The sequence below is a fragment of the Lactuca virosa genome, chromosome 8 (assembly GCF_052849685.1).
Source record: "Lactuca virosa cultivar CGN04683 chromosome 8, Lactuca_virosa_CGN04683_v6, whole genome shotgun sequence".
Taxonomy (NCBI): Eukaryota; Viridiplantae; Streptophyta; class Magnoliopsida; order Asterales; family Asteraceae; genus Lactuca; species Lactuca virosa.
This window is the reverse complement of record NC_136433.1, coordinates 92,869,300-92,879,589: the sequence shown is the minus strand read 5'-3', so window position 1 is coordinate 92,879,589 and position 10,290 is coordinate 92,869,300. Positions and strand designations below refer to the sequence as shown.

Below are 10,290 nucleotides of genomic sequence, written 5' to 3'. Positions count from 1 at the left end.
TTATAATTTGTGTTAATTTTATTTTAATTTTTATTCTAATGTTATTAATTTAATATAATTAGAATGAGAAATTTAAAATTTGAAATGGAGAATCAATAGGTTGACAAGTGGCATGCATTAATTAGGAGACATAATAAAGTGACAAATGACAAAAGAAAAATAAAATGTGCATTAATTATGAGACCTAATATGTGACCCATGTCAAAGGAGAATAAAACTATTCTTTTATTATAATAGAGAGAAGAGAAGAGAAGAGAGAAGAGATTTATTGCTCGGAAAAGAAAAAAATTATCAAATACAACTGGATATGTTGGTAATTTCCTTGGAAGAGGAAGGACAATTTGGTCAAAACAATGGATAAAGCGAAAATTTGAAAACGGGTGGCCGTTTGAAACCCCTATAATAAAAACAACATATACATTCAAAATCTCTCCCATTTCAATACTCCATACTCACTCAATAGCTTCAAGAGAGAGAGAGAGAGAGAGAGAGAGAGAGAGAGAGAGAGAGAGAGAGAGGGATGACGGGAATGGTGATGCTAACGAGAGGAGCTGGCTGCGGTGGCACCGGTGGTGTTGATGGAAATGAAGCAACAAAAGGAGGAGGTGCTACTGAAGAAGAACAAAATCAGTTGTCGTTAGTAGCGTTGTTGGTAGCAGCTCTACGGAAATCAATGGTGGCTTGTCGTGTAGATCATGGAGACGATCAGAGCTCGGGTACAACAGCTCTGCATCAGATGGAAATAGGATGGCCAACGAATGTTCAACATTTGACTCATGTTACTTTCGATCGGTTCCATGGATTTTTAGGGCTTCCTGTTGAATTCGAAGTTGAAATCCCCTGTCGCGTCCCTAGTGCCAGGTGAGAATTTTGTTTTTCCTTCTAAAGATTTTCATTTTTTTTTTCCTATCGGATAGCTTAATTTTTGTTTAAACTTGATAAATTTGGATTTTACAACCTCATTAAATGTACAGTGTTACGGATCTAGCGCTTTAAGAGTTTGATTGATGATGAGAAAGGTGTGAATATGGTAAATGTGGAATTTAATATTTGAAAATAGCAGTAAATGCTAGATTTAAGAAACTGGAAGTTCCTTCTCTGATTAAATAAAAAAACTGATGAAAATAGGTATTCAATGTTCAATAATTGTGCTTTTCTACAGTAAAATTTTCATATAATTTTAGTTAATTGCACTTTGCAGTTACATTCAAATTTAATTGTAAAGTTATCAAAAAAAATTTAGTTTGATTTAAGTTATCATTAAATGTTGATTAAAGTTAGAAGCATCAATTCCTTTTTAAATCCAGCAATCAGCACATTCCCATTTGAAGAATGCTCATTCTTATCCAATTGCGCTCCTCTTCTCTGTTCACCTTTCATTTTGGGAAACGAACAGGATAAAGTTATTACTTTGTGATTGGAAGTACGACGAGTTTGTTTGACAAAAATCACTTCTTTGCAAGATACAAAAAGACAGATTGTGTAAAAAGACTTCTCTTTCCCAGTTTCCTTCCCTCACAAACCGCAAATCCTTGTTTTCTTTTTTTCTTTTAGTTTCAAATCCGTGTTTTCTTTTTTTCTTTTAATGGAGCTCCAGACTTTATCTATCATGCCTGATCTTTCTGATTATCTTGTTGTTTTTCCAGTGTCAGCGTGTTTGGTGTATCAGCAGAATCAATGCAATGTTGTTATGATTCAAGAGGCAACAGTGTCCCGACAATTCTGTTGCTGATGCAGGAAAGGTTGTATGCACAAGGAGGTCTAAAGGTATGTATATAGTAATTCAGTTTTTTTAACCAACCATTCATTGTCAAGATTAAAGATGAGAATTGATTTTTTTTTTTATTGGTTATAATAGGCAGAAGGAATATTTCGTATAAATGCTGAAAACAGCAAAGAAGAGGAAGTACGTGATCAGCTGAACAGAGGCATGGTGCCTGAAGACATTGAGGTTCATTGTCTTGCAGGTTTAATTAAAGCCTGGTTTAGAGAGCTACCATGTGGTGTTCTTGATGGGCTTTCTCCTGAACAAGTACTGCAGTGTAACACAGAAGACGAGTGTTGTGAGCTTCTCAAACATCTGAAACCAACAGAAACTGCACTTCTCAACTGGGCAGTTGATCTTATGTCTGATGTTGTTGAGCAGGAAGAATTTAATAAAATGAATGCCAGAAATATTGCCATGGTTTTTGCTCCCAACATGACTCAGGTAAGTAAATGTAAATCCTTTTCATTTCATGTCCTTTCTTACTACATTATTTATTTATAAATATAAATCAAGTACCATATATGTACGTTTTGAATTATTTGGTTTGGTTGGAAGGACCAAATATTAAATTGATACGATTAATCAAACCTAACATTTCGCATGCTCGCTTTTTATTATTAAAAATTATGGTGCGATTACTAAAATATTCAATGATTCATTTATTATTTTTTTTTGGGGGGGGGGGGATCAGATGTCGGATCCATTGACAGCCCTAATGCACGCAGTACAAGTGATGAACCTGCTGAAAACCCTAATCACAAAAACACTGCGAGAGCGAGAGCGAGAGTGTGAAGAAAACAGCAGCAGCTCAACCACAACCACAGATGGAGAATACTCGCCCATGTCATGCCGATCCCACAGTCGAACAGACGAGAGTCAAGAAGAGATGGAAACCAGCTGTGAAATGAGAAGGCAGCCATCATCAGAAGATGGAGAAGATGAAGATGATGTGGAATCACTGAGTGAGATAGAAGAAAGTTTCTTGAAACGATTGATGGAGAATGAAAATGCAAAAGACTGTTTCAAGAATGAATTGGGGAATTTGGTGAAAGGGAGGAGGACTAGTCCGACTAGTGGATTTGAATTCCAGGAGGAATCGTCTTCGTCTGTGATGAGTATGACTGATGGATATGTGTCGGGTGTGAGTGAGGCGGAGGTTATGAATAAGGTTGAAGTGGAGTGAGATTTTAGGGTATGCATGAATATTCTTATTTGTGTAAATTAATTAATTTAGTAGAAGTTGTGTTGTGGTATGTATGATTTGGATTGTGATGTTTGTTTCAGACTTGACTTGTTGGTCGAAGTGTAGTGTTTGTGGTTCAGCTGGGGGCTGAACATGTTTTGTGGAGGTCTTTTAGCAGCTATAGATTTGTAATTTTTTTTTTAATTTTGGTTGGTTACCCATAAAGGGGGATGGATAATCAAGTAGTTGTAATTGCTTTTATTGATTTGAGAGTAACGAACAACCTTCTAATTTGTCTTGTTCCATGAAATAAAATATGATTATTATTTTAATAAGTTTTGCATCAGGGATACTGTCTAAATTGGTTCGTTTCATAAAATTAAATAATTAATCTAATACCATTTTTTTAAATAATATTTAGATTTTTAAAAAATTGAAATTATCAAACCAGTGTTGGCGTGCACAAAGAACAGCCCGAGCCATTTAGACCAATTGCACAACATGTCTAATTAGTTTATTTTTCAATTTTAATTCTACAACGTACGGTTCTTTTTCTGCATTTTGACAAATTTATTGGTTTGCTTATAAACAATTCGATAAGTCATCAATCATTTTAGATAAATCCAGTTTACACAAATACCTAAATAAGTACCAACAATAGATGGTTGAAATGTTCCGCATCATCCAATTTTAATATCCAAGTTTGATTATCAATACCCTAGTCGGTTCAAACTTTCCAACATATTTCAAAAGTGATGGTTAGAAACTGTTTGATAGCCTCCAATGGAACCATTTGAATTGGTCAACATTCAATGCGTTTGATACATCCATCTTATGAACAACCTATGCTCTGAACAGTTAAGGACCCTACCTTCTCTTGATCATTAAGATGTAATTATTGAGCATTAAATGGTTCAGTTTTATCAGATAACCACTTCTTGACAACTCACGAGTTGCAACTTTGCAAATTAATACATACACTACACAGGCTGCAGTTTCCATTCCTTTGCTGCCAAAACCACTTGCATGGGCATAAACTTCTTTTAAAAAAAAATACATACAATGAGAATTGCCAAGATGGTTCTGATTCCACAGTGAGAGAGAAACATGGGGACGAAAAGCAATAACAGAGAAAACAAAGCCATTAACCACTTTATAGTATGTTTTTTTTTTAATCATTAGTTATTTATAAAAAGCAAAAAGTAACGGACAAAAAGGCGTGGGTGGGTCAACCTGTCCCGTTTTGACCAATATAAAGCTTTCCCATTTTGCCACCCTACTAATATTTTTACGAGATTGAAGATTATGCTCATTCAAATGATCTTAATAAACCAAAACATATATATAGAGATAATAAACAAGTTTCCATAATTATGTACGATTGTGAAGAAAGGATTATCAGATGTTAATCAAACATATATAAAAGGGAGCATAACAGTTAGTGTCTCTTAAAATTTGTTTCACATGTGAAAAAGACATACCTTGCAAGCATTAGCAGCCAATTGTTGAAATAGTCAAAAACAGGATCATGATTGACTTTGTGATAGAATGCTTTGAGAAAGGACCTGAAGATACACCTTGAATTCACTCAGAATCATGTAACACTTAAAATTGTGCTTCACCTGTAAAAAAGAGCTTAAATGGTTTATCAGCACTCTATTAAATATGATTGAATTTATCATCATTATGCTACATACTATATTAAATAATTTTCATTTACATAATTCACATATATTGCCATTTAATATTTTCATTCAAAACATTTATCAAATAGTCAATTTTCATAATACAATAACTCCAGTCATTTACTATCATCTGCTGTTCACTTAACACACAAAATAACAGCAATATTCATTTACAGACACAGCACTAAAAAAAGAGAAGGAAAAAATAGTCGAGTATTCCTAAAATTATATTTCTACTACATGGTTGAACATCCAAAGTCATACTTCCATCTTTGAAATATATATCAAGTAGAGGGCAGAAGAGGTAAAAAAATTATCAGTTATTTGTGAGGAATAAGAAAAACAGCTTACATCAAAAGCAATAATCATGGAAAGGGGATAAGAGTTATCAGCTATCTGTGAGGAAACAAATAAGATTGCAAACCATTATGACTACAATTAATGGATCACAAAATGGCTGAATTTAATCATATCAGATGTTTTTTAAGATAACAATTAACGGATATATACATGAAGTAAGAGTTGAGAGTTTTCAAAAGTTTTTAGCAATCAAAGTAGATATGCTGGTAAACCTAATCAAGAAATAGACCTAAAAGTAAAAGAGGTAAATAAAATTGGCAAAAGAATATTGAAGCAGTTGACAAGTTTACAACCTGTTTGGAGTTTTCATGCAGAAGCAGAACGGAAGAAAGTAGATTCTTCATTTCTGGAGAAGCTGATGATGAAATCAGTTATGGGTTTTAGAGGAGTAAGGTTACTTACACTGCAAAGTGCAAAGAATGTTGTTTGTAGATAGATAAAAGAATGAATATATTGAAAGTCAATGACTAAATGAATTTAATAATATGTTACACAATTACAGATTACAAAGGCACACAGATTAAGAAAAGTATTACAATAGTGTCAGGGATTTGTTTCACTACAAGTGTCAAGTGGGAGAGAGTGAATATCCACATCAGTAAATCTTGTTTTGTTTGTTGTCTCTTTTAAGTTGAACCTTCAACTTCTTACCACCTAACTGGTATCCATTCATTGTATTAATTGCAGATTGTGCAGCATTTGGGGAATCATAACTCACAAAACCTGCTCACATGACATGTCATAAATAAATAATTAGAGACAAAAAGTATTATTATTATTGCAAAGTTGCAACCCTTCCCAATGGAATTTAGATTAAAGTTTGTTCATATCATACCAAAGCACTTGCTGACACCCGTTGACTTGTCAACAAAAACTTTGGAACTCAAAACTCTTCCAAATGATTGAAACGCATTTGCAAGCTCTTCATCCCCAAATTCTTGAGGGATGTGATAAATAAACAGATTAGCGCCAGGTGGACCTGCAAGTTGGAAGTTGGAACAGAGAGACTACTTAAATATACAATAATCTCCAAACTCCCACCTCTTTTTAACACCAAAAAACAATATTCTTTATTATTCTAACTTATATTTGTTAGCTTTATACAAATTTGACTCGCATCTTTTTTATTACAAAAACTTTATTAGACAATTATAACCACAATAGATTATTCGTATATAATAAATTTGAAATTAATAATCATATAATTAAAGCAAACATTTTATTAGATAAAACAGTTACATATACAACACATCAAAATAATATTATGCATGCATTTATAAAATATTATAGAATTTATGCATAACAGTTTTCCCATGAATGATCAAGTCACACATTCCGTAGCATCTTTATATTTCAACTATGGGTATTATTTAATTATGTTATTGTGTTTTAAATTATCAAATAAGTTTGAGACATAAAAATTAAATTTCATAACTTAATATCAACTTAATGTTATAAGTAACAAATATTATAGTTAAAATACCATTATATAATTTAACAAACTAGAAATACATAACATTCAAACTTGAAGGACCAGATGATAAAATACATAAACTAATTAACCCCAAATTTGGTGTAAAAATGAGTTTTGGGGAATGTTAAAAGAAAAATTAAGTGAGAGGTGATTGATATACATAAAAGATGTTTAACTAAAACTACCTTCAACATGGTCAGCAGCAACAGTTGAAGAAGTTGCAGCATGATTCTTGGAAACTTCTGGTGGTAGAGGACTGGAAGGCCCACTGAAAGGCCTCAATCCCCCGGGGTAGGCCACAGGATACTGAAGCCTAGGAGGCATAGCTTGATAAGCAGAGCCCATGTAACCACCACCTGTTGGGGGACCCACTCCCACATAGTTCCTTGGAGAGCCTCCACGAAATACATTTGCTTGATTTGGAGATAGACTGGCGAAAGGTGGTTGCATGAGCCCATAAGTTCCAGTAGCCTACTTACAAAATCAACTCTTAATCACATATACTCTCAATGCCAAATGCCAAAAATAGCAACAAAACAAGCACAAATGAAATAAAACCTGGTACCCATAACCATTGTATGGTGACATATAACCCATTGGAAGTGCTCCAAATAAAGACGGATGCTGTGTTGGGTCAATATTTGCTAAAGACTGAGCTTTCTGAGCTTTTCTAGCTTGCCTTTCCTTTTCAGTGTCTGCCCATTTAACAACCAAAGGGACAGTTGAACCCTAATACACAACAACAAAATTAAAAAACAAAATTACAGCTACATAAACTACGTGGTTATTTCCTGCAATTCACCCAAATACAAACCTCCATCTTGTGTTTTCCATTAAGGCCCTCTATAGCAGCAACAGCTTGTTCTTTTGTCTCATACTTCACAAAAGCACAGCCTGCCATAATTCATAATTGTGATTCTAAAACATAAAACCAAACCCCAAAAGTGTGTTACAGAATCAAAGGCCAGAAAATATCATAATCATATGTACCTTTGCTTGTTTGTTGAGAACCTCTAAGAATTTGCAAGTCTTTCAGGGTTCCATATTGTGAAAATAATTCTGAAACTTCACCTTCGGAGACATTCTTAGGAAGCATACCGATGAAAAGCTTGTGTTCTTGAGCAAAAGGTAAATAAATATAAATAAAAAAACTAGCCAGAGAAAATAGTATTAGATAATTGAATAACAATCTGCAATAAATTAATCAAAAAGCATGGCATACCTAGCCGTTCCAACTCGCCATCAGCATATTTCACTTGCAGTGGACTAGATGCCTGATGTATAACAAAGGACAAACCTCACCAAATCAAAAAATGGAACATCAATATCATATTATTGTAATTGTTTATGTTGATAAAATGTCATTATTTAAATCAATATCATATCACATTGTAATGGTGTATATCTTTTGAAATAATTAATGGTGTGCCTTGCAAGAGAAATTAAATAGGCAACTTTAAATGAGTGTCTCAAAGCAAGGATGATGTCTTGTAAAGCAATTTGCTCCAGTACGTTTATTTTGACTATGGGAACTTTACTGAACTTTATGTTTTTAGTTTTTTATAACAAGAAAAGCAAATGTAATCAAAGCCCCTTTCAGTTGAGGAAACCATGCATTTGAGTACACACATATGTAAGAAACAAGTTACATTAAGGTGAAATTTCACTCCTATGCATATACAATTATCTTCTTGGATTTGCATTTTACCTCACCATCAATACAGTAGTTTCTCATGAATTTTCACTTTATCTCAATGTAGATCCCAACTTTTTTCCTTCAATCTAATGAAAGTTGCAACATTTGTTTTCGCATGCATTTTAATTAATATGTTGACTATTAGTTCAGAATACCATTTGATAATGACAAAAGAAAATACAATTAGCATCACGAGTCTGTAACAAAGCAATGACCAAGTACGCAATTTAAAGTAAAAAATATTTCAAGAAAAACTTCGCAATTTCATAAGACATCCTAAAAATAGAAATGGTGACAATTTCCATGATATCCCAAGATAGAAAAAGGTTGTGATTTTCATGTAATGGAAGGATTACGAAACAGTTCTTTCTCATTCAACTTTCCACCAACCAGGTGAATTCTCGCAATGCATTATATGAACTTCTTTACCAACTGTGATAAAAATAAAATCAACTTGAACAATGAAGATAAAGATCTGAAGACATTATTACCCCAGGCAGGGTTTTCTTATTATGAAACCCATCCACGGCCTTGTCTGCTTCCTCCCTAGACGGACATATAACAAAGCAACAACCTGACAACAGCAGCCAATTAGGGTTTCAATCAAAAAACTTGTCAATGAGTCAACACAAATCTCGGTAAAGTAAAATTCAAATAAAAAACGAATTATAAACAACGTGAATCACGCAATGTGATCCGGAAGTAACATTGACGAAAAACGCGAAAATGAGGAGAGATTCATTGGAGCGAAAGAGTAAGAGATTCGGTAAAAGAAGTTAACCTCGAGAAGCTCGCGTGGCCTTGTCTTTGATGATGTTGACTTCGTCCACAAGAGCAAGCTCTTTGAACATTGCTATAAGTTGTGCCTCCGTCATATGCTTCGGAACTTGGCCGACGAACAGCTTCACACTATCGTCGCTGTGTTTTCGCGGCATGTGACCTTCCTCCATTAATGCCGTTTCTTTCTCTCTCTCTTCCTCTCGGTGATCTCGAACTTTCTCTGTCTATAACTTTCTCTCTCTACTCTTGAGAGTCTTCGCTGTTTGGAGTCCTGTTTGGGGAAAATGGGTAAAACTTTCTAGGAAAGAGAAATATATACATTTGACCCGTCAACAATAGCACAAATATTCTTTTAGCCCCATACTAACTATTTATTCATTTTTACCCCATGTAGATTTGAGAGCAATTGCCATTAGGGGTGTTATTCGGTTAGGTTTTTTGGTTTTCGTTTTATCGGTCTTTTTATATTTTAAATCTAACAATAACCAAACCAAATAAAATTCGGTTTAATCGGTTTTGTTTTATTTAGTTACGGTTTATTTGGTTCGGTTAATCAGTTAAACCGAATAAAATCTCGCACGTAAAAATAAATACTAAACTAAAAGAAAAACAAATTACTAAATTATTACCAAATAAAGAAAATATATTAATATATAATAATATATTATATTCAATCTTTCATAATATGTTGTCTTGAAGAGACGATGCACATACAAGTTGTAGAGATATGTTAATATAATTTTAGTCGTATATAAACATAAGATAAATGACCGAAGGTTAATTGACATTTGGTTAATTTGTTTTTGCTTTTTAATACAAAATATAAAACAAATATAAATTTATAATGGTTAATAACTAAATAATAAGCTATGAAAATCTTAGTAACTAATCAATAAATTTATATATAAAACGTTAATATATATATATATATATATATATATATATATATATATATATATATATATATATATTAAATAGCTTATTCGTTTTAACCAAAACAATTAAAATTTAATCAAAAACTAAACCAAATAAGATATATTTATTCGGTTAACTAAACCGAATTAAAACCAAATAACCTAAACAAAATAAACCAAACATCATTTTGTTCGTTTTGGCTTTTTATCATGCCCCTTGAAGGGTTTATCAAAATCATTCCAAATATTAAATTTTGGTAATTACAAATTTACAATGATTTATAATTTGTTAAGTTTATTGACACAATTCTAAATGAAACAAAAAAAATGTTTTAAATTCTAGCCACACCAAATGATTATATCAACAATTTTGAACTCTTTATCCACCACTAAAACTATATAAAGATGGTCTTGAATGCCTCATGACTTT

The 10,290-nt window shown here is 32.9% G+C and overlaps 2 protein-coding genes across 2 annotated transcripts; one reads left to right on the top strand and one right to left on the bottom strand.

Annotated features, from left to right (window-relative positions):
• Positions 1-424: 424 nt before the first annotated feature.
• Positions 425-3,244, top strand: LOC145132450 (Rho GTPase activating protein with PAK-box/P21-Rho-binding domain-containing protein). The gene is made up of 4 exons (XM_079067231.1): positions 425-861; positions 1,647-1,767; positions 1,859-2,209; positions 2,460-3,244. The coding sequence occupies exons 1-4, from the start codon at positions 521-523 to the stop codon at positions 2,949-2,951; spliced, it is 1,305 nt and encodes a 434-aa protein (XP_078923357.1). The 5' UTR covers positions 425-520; the 3' UTR covers positions 2,952-3,244.
• Positions 3,245-5,431: 2,187 nt separating this feature from the next.
• LOC145133238 (RNA-binding protein BRN1-like) lies at positions 5,432-9,225 on the bottom strand. Its single transcript, XM_079068163.1, has 9 exons — positions 8,948-9,225; positions 8,658-8,740; positions 7,693-7,744; positions 7,461-7,586; positions 7,285-7,364; positions 7,029-7,199; positions 6,656-6,941; positions 5,832-5,975; positions 5,432-5,719 (listed from the first exon to the last, which is right to left on the bottom strand). Exons 1-9 carry the CDS (start codon positions 9,114-9,116, stop codon positions 5,592-5,594), a joined length of 1,239 nt encoding a protein of 412 aa, XP_078924289.1. The 5' UTR covers positions 9,117-9,225; the 3' UTR covers positions 5,432-5,591.
• Positions 9,226-10,290: the final 1,065 nt, after the last annotated feature.

What these genes read in the sequence shown, in the direction of transcription:
- LOC145132450 (XM_079067231.1), top strand. Translation starts at nt 521, where the DNA reads ATGACGGGAATGGTGATGCTAACGAGAGGAGCTGGCTGCGGTGGCACC. An exon ending in ATGCACAAGGAGGTCTAAAG is followed by an intron (nt 1,768 to 1,858) that starts GTATGTATATAG and finishes TGGTTATAATAG; the next exon opens with GCAGAAGGAATATTTCGTAT. An exon ending in TTGCTCCCAACATGACTCAG is followed by an intron (nt 2,210 to 2,459) that starts GTAAGTAAATGT and finishes GGGGGGGATCAG; the next exon opens with ATGTCGGATCCATTGACAGC.
- LOC145133238 (XM_079068163.1), bottom strand. Translation starts at nt 9,116, where the DNA reads ATGGAGGAAGGTCACATGCCGCGAAAACACAGCGACGATAGTGTGAAG. An exon ending in ATAAGAAAACCCTGCCTGGG is followed by an intron (nt 7,745 to 8,657) that starts GTAATAATGTCT and finishes GTTATACATCAG; the next exon opens with GCATCTAGTCCACTGCAAGT. An exon ending in TTCTCAACAAACAAGCAAAG is followed by an intron (nt 7,365 to 7,460) that starts GTACATATGATT and finishes GAATTATGGCAG; the next exon opens with GCTGTGCTTTTGTGAAGTAT.